We start from the raw sequence: 11,165 nt of genomic DNA, 5'->3' as shown, positions 1-11,165 counted from the left end.
ATGAGTGGCTTGGCTCTGAGGTCCCTAGAAAATAGGGAGAACTGCAACAAATCTAAGCAGTTGTTGATTAGTATGAAATTCCTTAGTGAACAATTCACCGTGCGGGTGAAAATAATACATTTTGCTAGAAGATGAGATCATCTAGACTGCAAAGGACTATTCTTATACCAAGCTCAGGAAACAGCCTGCTTAATTGAGCTTTACCTCTGGGATATAATAGGGTGTCTCCAAATATCTTGATATTTTACATATATATACATGCATATATATATACATATATATATATATATATATACACTCACATACATATACATATATATAAAACATAAATTTATATATCTACTTATGTCTATGTGTATATCTCCATGCTTAATGAGAAAAACAAAGTAATACATAGCAAAAAACAAAAAACCTACAAGGAAGCAAAGAAAAGCTGAACATCTTCAAAAACAATAGGTAGTATTTTATTAAATAGGTTTTCTTGAAATGGAAATTTATTGTTTTATATTGAATCCTCTTTTATCTTCTGCTATGTACATGTCAATGTTTCTTTTTTTTTTCTTTTGCATTTGTTTAAAATAAATTTGGAAACAAAAAAAGAATAAAACTACATACGTGTGTGGGTGTGTAAAGAAAAGCACTTGTAGTAGCCACAAAAATGAAGAGAATGATCTCAAAGGGGCAGGGACTTAAGATTTAATGGGTAGGAATTCCAAAAGTTTTCTGGGAAAGGACTCAGCTGTAAATGTCTATTAATAACTGACAAGATTGAAGTCATTCATGGCTCTCTTCAACAATGAAAATAACCAAATAATTTGTTCAACAATGAAGAGAACCAGCTACACTTAGCGAAAGAACTCTGGGAAATGAGTGTGAACCACAACATAGCATTTCCACTCCCTCTGTTTTTGTCTGCTTGCATTTTTGATTTTCTTCTCAGGTTATTTTGACCTTATGTCTAAGTCTGATTTTTCTTGTGCAACAAAATTACTGTATGGATATGTATCCATATATTGTATTTAACATATACTTTAACATATTTAACTGTCATCTAGGGGAGGGAGGTGGGGGGAAAGAGGGGAAAAGTTGAAAAAGAGGGTTTTGCAAGGGTCAATGCTGAAAAATTAGCCATGCATATATCTTATAAATAAAAAGCTATTAAGAAAAAAAAAAAAAAAAGACTGAAGTCATTTCAAGATGCCTCTGAGTTTCTGAAAACTTTGTTTATTATATATTAATTTATTGGTGTTTTGAGTTTCTAGGCTAACAGGCATGCTTGGGTAAAGGATATTGTTTTTCTATTTAAAATAAAACATAATCCACATATACTTTCTTCTCTTGCCCAGACCACAGATGATGAGCCTTCGGAAAAAGATGCCCTTCAGCCAGGATGCAATATTGTGGCTGCTGGCTATGCTCTCTATGGGAGTGCTACTCTGGTAGCTCTTTCCACTGGACAAGGAGTGGACCTCTTCATGCTGGACCCTGTAGGTGTCATTTTATCCATGTCTCACAATACTTTCTGTGTGCAGGTTAGGCTGGAGTCAGAGTGTGAAGTGCTTTAAATGCTAAGTAGGAGACATTTAGTCAATACTTAAATTAGCTTTGACTATTCCTTGGAAGGACAAATACTGAAGCTGAAGCTTAAATACTTTGGTCACATGATGAGAAGACAGGACTCACTGGAAAAAGGCTATGGTCAACATCAGTATTTTGGGAAAGATTAAGGCAAAAGGAAAAGGGGATGGCAGAGGATGAGATGGAGAGTTTCATAGAAGCAAAGCAATGAACATGAATTTGGACAGACTTTGAGAGACAATGGAGGATAGAAGGGTCTGGCATGCTGACAAAGAATTGGACAAGACTAAGCAACAAAAACAAAGAGGCCCAGAATTTTATCTTAGAGATACTGGGGAACCACTGAAATTTCTTGGAATATGGAATAAAACAGAATACAGATCTGGGCTCCAAGAAGATTAATTTGGTGGCTTTAGACAGATTAGATTCAAGGGGACTAAGAGTGGATTCAGAAAATCCAATTACGAAGTATTTATTGTAGTCTACTTAAAAGCTGATAAGAACTTGAAAAGAGCTGTGGTTGTAGGAATGAAAAGAACTGTTGTGAGAGGTGTTGAGGAAATAGAATGAAGAAAATTTAGCAACTAATTGGCTTTGGGAGGGGATGAGAATGAGGAGTTGAGAATGAGCAAGCATTTATTAAGTATCTTTGGTTGTTTAGTCACTTTTAGTCATACCCCTATTTAGGGTTTGCCATTTTCTTCTCCAACTCAATTTCAGATGAGGAAACTGAGGCAAACATGGTTATATGATTTGCCCAGGATCACTTAGCTATATTTGACATTTACTATGTCAAGTTGAATTTGAACCCAGGTTTTCCTGACTCGGGTCCAGTAATTTATCCATTGAGCCTGTACTATCTGCCAGTTACTATGCTAAACACTAAGAATACAAAGAAAGAAAAAATCCAATCCCTAAAAGGTGATCACAGTTAAATGATAAAGTGAACTTGAAAACAACAATGTACAAACAAGATACAGGACAAGTTGGAAATAATCTTAGAGGAAAAATATTAGTATTAGGAGAGATTGAAAAACACTTCTTACTAAAGGTAGGATTTTTGCTGAGTCTTGAAGCAAACCAGGGAATCTAGGTTTCTCGATAAGAGGGAAAGTTATCCAGGCATAGGGGACAGCTAGTGAAATGTATTTAGGAGTCAACTTGGTGGAGTAACAGGAATAAGTATAATTAAACTCTATTATAGGACATTTTTACATTATCCATATTAAACTATTAATTTTGCCTTCAACTAGAACATCTATAGGCAGGGTTGAGAAAGATTAAAAAAAATCTTGCATCAAGATCTATAAACTGGGGAAGTCTAATTCCCATCATCTAAAATAGGTTTCTTTAATACCCACCAAAAAAAACTCATTTGTAACAATGAAAGATACACAATTACAAATTTTTGCTAAAGTACATTACCCTACTCCACTGGGAGCAAGAGAATACCAAACTTTCCTCAGGGAACCTGGGTACCACTTAGCATTTGTATCCCTTTCCTCACCATCTTGTGACATAGCTAGTACAGATGTTATTACCCATTTTATAGGCAAAGCACAGAAAGGTTGGGATTTATTTGCCTAAGGGCACAAATGTAGAGTGGTAGAAGAAGGGATTAAAATCCAATGAAGTCTAATCCTCCTCCTACTCAACAATACTGCTACTCTTCTGGGAAAATAATCTGGAAACTCAAAAGTGCAACTGTTCAAGGACTATGGAAATGCATATCAACTCACATTTTCCAGTAAGAAAAACAATCCTAAACATCCTCCCTCCCCATAAGCCTATTAAAAAAATATACCAGAAACTTTTGTCAGAGGGATAAACTTAAAAAAACTCCTTTCTTATACATAGGAATTTATGAGATGAGTAACCAGAGTTAATAGATAAGCTATATATGATTCATGGACTATATGAATGGGGAGGAGAAGCATGTGACTTTGTATCCTTTTAACTTTGTGAACTAGATCAAGTATTGAATGCAGGTAGACACTGCCAGGTAATATCTTAAGTAGGCCTAAATAGACAATTTTTTTTTTCTGAAACTGATTTGTTATATAGGAAATAGATGGCACACTTTGTGTTATAAAATATCTCAAGCTACTGGATTAAGGGAGTGGGGGAAGAAAGGGAAGATAAAAATTTCCAAATAGAAATTTTTTTTAGTTTCCAACATAAGAACCCATAGTCTTGATTCTAATTTTTTTAAAGCACTAAATGGTCCATATAGTTTCTTGTTAAGACAAAGGAAAAGAAATAAATCTGATAACAAAAGATAATAAAAAACTTTCCACAAAGTAGCCAAACTTCTACAAGATGATTAGATTAGCCAGTCCCAGGTTTTGTTTCTGTATTGTCACTTAGTGAATGTGAATGAAGATACTATCTTCAAGATGCTTAGTGTCATGTATTTTGTACATATACGAATGATGCTATTGCTAGTATGGTCCCATCATGACTGAAAGCAAGTGATGCTATGCTAGTGGGAATGCTAGTCTAAGAAACTAGAGAGAAATCATGCTCTCAAGTCCAGAACTACGTTAGTACCTGGCACCTTCTAGCAGAACAGAGGTTCTTAACTTTTGTTGTGTGTGTGTCATGAATCCCTTTGGTAATCCAGTAAATCTAAAGAACCTCTTGCCAGAATTGTATTTTTAAAAATCATGATTGGAGGAAATGTTGAATTTCAGTTAGAATTTGGTGACAATGTCATTATTTTTCCTTCCATGTTCATGAACCTCTGAAATCTATTCTTTGAGACCAAGTTCAGAACTCCTACATTAAAATAGACATATTTTCAGACTGTTTTATTAGATTGTTTTTTAGTGTCTTGTTTTTCTTTTTAGGCTCTTGGTGAATTTATCCTGGTGGATAAAGATGTGAAAATTAAAAAGAAAGGGAAGATCTACAGTCTTAATGAAGGCTATGCCAAGTACTTTGACCCTGCCACGACTGAATATGTGCAGAAAAAGAAATTTCCTGAGGTGAGAAAGACCTTCATGATAACTAGAAGTCTATGGTTTTGCAGTGAGGATGGGTGGAATCTTGCTTAGAGAAACCTTTTTAGTGAGTAAAATTCAGCATTGTATGTTGGGTCTATCATCTTTGGTATGATACTGATGCATTCTTCCTTATTAAGCAAGGGGAAAAAATGTTCTAATTAAAATGCACCTGCTAACATCTAGTTTATTAGCTTTTCACTGGAAAAAAAAAAGAAAGAAAAAGAGGCCCTAAATAAGAGATTGGGAGAGGGGTTGTGATAACTTCAAAAATATCTTTGCATTTATCCGTCTGGACCAGGCATGTGTATACCAACAGGGTTTGGAGCCAAGGTACAAGTTAGAGGGAATCCAGAGGTTTCTCAAGCAGATAAGTACCCAGTATAGACTATAGTTATCATGCCAAGGGTATGAAAGTAAAGCCAGTCATAGACTAAAGTGAAGAAGTCACACCTGATCATCAGTGGTGTGATAGACCAGGTTGAAGGAGCTGCTGGACCCCTCTGGAACCAAAGAAATTCATCAGGGATGGGGAGAAATTTCCAGATATGAATGCTGTTATAAGTGCAGCAACCCCTTAACCCTTAGGCTAACAAAAACATTAAACAAAAAAAAAAAAACAGGTTTATTCAAAATAATAATCACATACAAGAAGAAAACATAACTGGGCATTTGACAAAGATTGCTCTCCACTGATAGGACCTAGCTATAACCAGTTATATATAAGATCTCAGAGGGGAAGACTGGGAGTAGAAATACTTATAAAAAGCGTGGTTTTTACTGAGGCTTGGAGGAAGACAGAGAAATTAAGAGATATTGAAGAACAACTATTCCAGGGAAGAGGGACAACTAGTGCAAAGATTCAGAGATAGGAAATGGATATGCCATATCACATTTAGGGATTGAGAATATACAGTATTTATAAGATTTACGATCTATAATTCCATTAGGTAACATAGTACAATATGTGCTTTCATGTGACTTATGATTCTGATGTGTTTTACTAGTGACTCAGTTGTGTGTGACCTATTGGAGTTGGATAATACATGCCTGTGGGAAACCTATATATAATTTTACTTTGCACATAACATTAATATGGATAATTTATGTTTATAAATCTACACATGTAGACTACAGGTATACAATCAAGGTAATATGCAGAAACTAAGAGCTTTTTTATGAGGGGAGAATATTACCAAGAAGATAATGTGAGTTGAGGCAAATCTCCCTTCTGCATGGAATGGTAAAGTCAAGGTCACATATAGGAAGCCAACTATTGCTGATGCTGCTCATGAGACACAAAGGTGATTACTGAATACTGCTGGTACCGTTCTAAGAAAATAAAGAAATGAGGTAAGCTATGGACCAGAATGAGGAAGCAGTACTGCTACTGTTCTGAGAATAGCAGACTAGAATATGGGACTACTGTTCTTTGCTTGAATAGATACATTTGACAGAGGCTTTGCACATGTTCTGAATGTATCATCTGGTTCCTACCATTTTAATAATCCTGTTTTTTAAAAAATGTATTAAGATTAGTCTGGGATGATCTGTTTTGATTGTCACTTTAACTAATGCTTCCTGTTCTGTGTTCATTAACAAGTTAGCCAGGAATGATAATCAAGCTCATAAGACTATGTACATTTTATTTTGTGTCTTGAAATTAGCTTGTATAACATATTATCACCCCTATTTTACAAATGAGGAAACTGAGGTTGAGAGAAATTAAATGATTTGTCAAAGATCATACTCAAGTCTCCCTTGCATTTGCTCTAGCAATCTATGAATTAAGATCACCCAACTAAGTCTATTGTTTCTGCACTCCATTCTGTTACCTTTTCCAATATTGAAGGATCTTTTCCATTCTCCTCAGTCTTTAGAAGATTACTGACAATGGCTCAGGGGGCACATTTCTCATTCACTTCTTTCTCATTTCTTTCAGTTCTTTTGGAAGTTATACACCTGGGCTCAGTAATGAAGTTTTCTGTCTGAGAAATAGCAAGGAGGTCAGTGTCACTGTATTGTAGAGTACATGAAGAGTAATAAAGTATAAGACTTGGAGAGATAGAAATGGGTCAGGTTATGAAGGACTTTAAAGGTCAAACAGAGCATTTTATATTCAATCTAGGGAGTAATAGGGAAACTTTGGAGTTTATTGCATAGTAGCCTGATACGTCTTTAACCCTTTCCCCTTTTTGCCTCTTCTGCTTCTTTTCAATGAAACAGTCCATCCATGGATCTCATCCTCCTATGTCTATCAGTGAACTGAATTTGCCTCCTTGCATTAGGACCTTTAGTTTATCTTCCATATTAGCCATATTTTGTGCATTTACGTAGATATTTTATTTTAAATTATTTTTTAATCATCAAAAATTATCCTTTCAATTACATCCACTCTCTTTCCTCCCCACTCTATTGATAAAGAAAAGCAACCCTCCAGTTATAAGCATCTATAGTCAAGCAAATAAATTTCTGCCTTGGCCAAATTAAAATAAAAAGCACATTTTGTATTCTTTCACCCATGAGAAAGTGAGTTTTATCATTAGTTCTCCGGAATAGTGTTGGTAATTATGCTGATCAGAGTTTATAAGTTTTTTCAAAATTGTTTGACTTAGAAATATTGCTCTCTTTTTATAAATTGTTCTTTTGGTTCTGCTCATTTTACTTTGCAACAATTAATCTAGGTCTTCTCCACTTTCTCTGAAATCATCCCTTTCATTATTTCTTATAGCACAATAGTATTCCATCACATTTATATATCTTGTTTGGCCATTTCCCAATTAATAGATATCCTTTCAATTTCCATTTTTTTGCCACAATAAAAGAAGTGATAAATATTTTGTACATTCTTAAATTTTGTTTTGCTTAGACCTAATGCTTTCCTTAATTTATGCTTCCTCTTTTTCTCCTCTTTCTTGTTCTCATGTTGAGTGAAATATATTTCAATGCCCAAATATATATATATATATATATATATATATATATATATATATGTGTGTGTGTGTGTGTGTGTGTGTGTGTGTATCCCTCCTTTGATGAATTCAGATAAAATGAGATTCATATCTTGTCTGCTCCTTCTACTTTCTTCTTTTTATTTCTGTGCACTAATTATGTGAGATAATTTCCCCTAATCATCCTCTCTTCCCAGACCCCTGCCCAATGTATTACTCTTCCCTTCCCTTTCTATTCTTCTCTTAAGATCATCAAGACATAACAAAGGCAACTAGGTGGTAAAGTGAATGGAGTACCAGTCCTAGAGTCAGGAGAACCTGAATTCAAATTCAGCCTCAGGCACTGACACTTTAGCTGTGTAACTCTGGGCAAGTCACTTAACCCTAATTACCTTAGAAAGAAAAGTAAAGAAAAAAGATGTAACAGAACCAATTCCAGACTTTCTGTCTAATTAGATTCCTTCCATGACCCCTAATGAGAATAGTATTCAAAGAGCACAAATGTATCAACTCCTTATCCTTTAGTTCCATATGATTATGTTTACCTTTTATATTTGTCTTGACATTTGTGTTTGCATTTCAAAGTTTCTGTGTAGCTCTAGTGTTTTAATCATGAATGCTTAGAAGACCTTCGTTTCATTAAAGATCCTTTTTTCTCCCTATAAGACTATATTCAGTTTTGCTAGTTAAGTTATCCTTGATTTTAAGTCTATATATTATTTTCCTTCTGGAACATTATATTCCAAGATCTCCTCTTTTGCTAAATCATATATGATCCTTATTGTGGTTCCTTGGTGCCTGGATCCTTTGGACTTTTAGGAAATTGTTGCTTATATCAGCCACTATCAGTAAGATGGAAAACCCTGCTGGTTCAGAGTGACAGAACTGTTAGCTTTTCTTTGGTCTGTGATCCTTACAAAGTTATTTCTCTGCAAGGTAAGATTAGGCTAAAAGTTCCACTCCTAGCCGCAGGTTTCCTCTTTAATCTAGATCTGTGACATGGAACTGAGTGTTGAAAGACAAAACTGACTGTGGACACATTTTCTTGAATCCTGAACATGGATGAAATATTCTGGGATGGGGCTGGAACCTTTTTCTACTCTATACAGCTTCAATCCTTTTTCAGTTCCAGAGGACAAGAATACTCTTGTGAGGTGCTTCTACTATGGACAGGCTCCCATCCTAGTTTATACAGACCTTTCTGCTTCTCTATGAATATCTGAGCTGGAAAAAATGGCCTGTTGTGATAGTTCCTTGGATTTCCCCATCACAATTTAGTCTAGTGTATTTTCTCGATCTGTTTAGAGGTTTTTTTCGTTTGTTTAGGGGATAGGATGAATATTACTTTACTCTCTCCTGGTCCATCATACTGGCTCCTGATTTTTATATTCAAACTTTTAAGGGCCCTGATATTGATTTCTAATTGGATTTTCTTTATTTTTATTTTGAACTTTATTATGAACTTCTAGATTTCTTTATAGTTGTTCTTCATTATGGTATCTAACAAACAGTTTCTCCTTCCTTTTCATTCATTGATATGATTTGTAAGATTCTTGGCAAATGTACTCTTATCAGCCCCTGTTAGGTGCATTACATCTTCTTTCATTCCAAAATTTAAATAATTGGAAAAATCAAAATTTCATTTTCAGATATCATCTCTAATTTGTTGTTTACTTTTCTGTCTTCCTTTTATGACTTATGCCCTTAAACTAAGAGCAATGATAAAAAACACAACCTGTGATCATAGAAATCTTCACTTTCTTGCCCAAGATTCTGTCTTTAGCAATATTCTCTCTATTCCTTCTTTCTCAATCCTACTTAATCTAAGTCAGTATTACATTAGGATCATGGGAAAAAATGGACTTGGCACACAAGTTGCTGTTCCATTGTGTAAATAAATATGTTATGTGACCTCATTCCTTTATGTAATAAACTATTTGAGGAAGTAGTTATTGGAGAATTGAATTGTGCATGGTATGTAGTCTTAACAACAGTATCATTTTTATATAAGAAAGAACAGAACAGTCTCGACAATTAAAAGATATTTTGCTCTAGGAGAAAACTAGATAATAGGAATTAAATACTATAGCAATTTTCATAATAATAATGAGCAAATGAGCCATTTCTTAGATTTAAATTCACATTCTGTTTATATTTGGAGGATAACAAGACCATTAAATCTCTGTAACCATAGGATGGTTATGAGATCATGGGCAAATAATTTAATCTGTCTAAATCTAACTTTATCTCCCATGCATAGATAACAATACCAATAGTACCTATCTCAGATGGTTGTGTTAAAAAGATTCGTATGAGCTGTAAATCACTTTGAAAACTTTAAAGCACAATATATTTGTTTTGATTGTTAGCATATTAGTGAATCATATTAATAAAAATTAACATTAATTTTATTACATTAATTTAGTTATTTATCTAATAGATTCCTTTTAACAATGAAAACAGTAAATAGCTATATAGTGTTTTAAGGTCTGCAAAATCTTTTACAAATGTTATATCAGCTTAAACACAAATTATGTACAGAGCACTGTGCCAAGCACTAGGAATGTAATTCAAAAGAGCTATCCTCAAAGAGCTTATGATTTAGTGGGGGAGAGAAGGAGGGAGAAGACAATATTCAAATAACTATGATTTGACTCAACATGTTATAAGAAAATTATGAAAGGTGAGATCTCTGTCAGGATCCGAGGTGAGGAATGCAGATCTTAAATTCCAACTTTTAGACCTATGTGGAAAAGCATGGAGAAAACCAATCTCTCTCTTTTTAAAAATTTCAATAGTGTTTTATTTTCCAAACATACATATAGTTTTCAACATTCATCAAATTTTCTCCCTCCCTCTCTTATCTTCCCTCTACCCAAGACAATTTGATATAGGTTAAATATGTGCAATTCTTTTGATCATATTTCCATATTTGTAATATTGTCCAAGAAAAATCAGATCAAAAGGGGGAAAAAATCATGAGAAAGAAAACAAAAAAAACAAATAAAAAGTAAAAAGATGCTTCAATCCATATTCAGTTTCCATAGTTTTCTCTCTGGATGCAGATGGCATTTTCTGTCCCAAATCTATTGGAGTTACCTTCAATCACCGCTTTATTGAGGAGAGCCAAGTCTATCACAGTTGATCACATAATCTTGTTGGTACTGTGTACAATGTTTTCTTGGTTCTGCTTGTTTCACTTAGCATCAGTTTATGTAAATCTTTCCAGACTTTTCTGACAGCCTGCTCATCATCTCTTATAGAACAATAATATTCTAGTACATTCATATACCAACACTTGTTCAGCTATTCCCCAACAGATGGACAATGCACTCAGTTTCCAGGAGAAATGGAATTTCAACGCAACCTCCTTATTATCATCAGGCACTGGGCTCCAACTTCATACTTTTCTTCTTTCCCATTAAACTTTTCCCAAATCTTACTCTCCACTTTACACATACATTTACTTTACTATTTTAATAGATCCATGACAAAAATGAAAATTTTTCTCTCATCCTATGAAATTCTTGCCCATGTCTGTTCATAAAATCTCTCATAAATGATCTAATAAACTAGAGCTCTTTGTCTTTTTTTTTTATTATTATTATCTTAAGAGATATTAATATGCCACCTG

At 34.2% G+C, this 11,165-nt stretch overlaps 1 protein-coding gene across 1 annotated transcript in view; it reads left to right on the top strand.

Moving 5' to 3' along the window:
- Positions 1-11,165, top strand: part of FBP2 (fructose-bisphosphatase 2) — a 59,765-nt gene that overhangs the window by 29,248 nt on the left and 19,352 nt on the right. Inside the window, exons 4-5 of the mRNA XM_074281673.1 lie at positions 1,347-1,487; positions 4,428-4,565. Of these exons, the coding sequence (XP_074137774.1) occupies positions 1,347-1,487; positions 4,428-4,565 (279 nt within the window). The remainder of the gene's footprint in view (positions 1-1,346; positions 1,488-4,427; positions 4,566-11,165) is intronic.

This window comes from Sminthopsis crassicaudata, chromosome 1, assembly GCF_048593235.1.
Source record: "Sminthopsis crassicaudata isolate SCR6 chromosome 1, ASM4859323v1, whole genome shotgun sequence".
NCBI lineage: Eukaryota > Metazoa > Chordata > Mammalia > Dasyuromorphia > Dasyuridae > Sminthopsis > Sminthopsis crassicaudata.
Note: the sequence above shows the minus strand (reverse complement) of the source record. Positions and strands in the feature narration are given on the sequence as shown.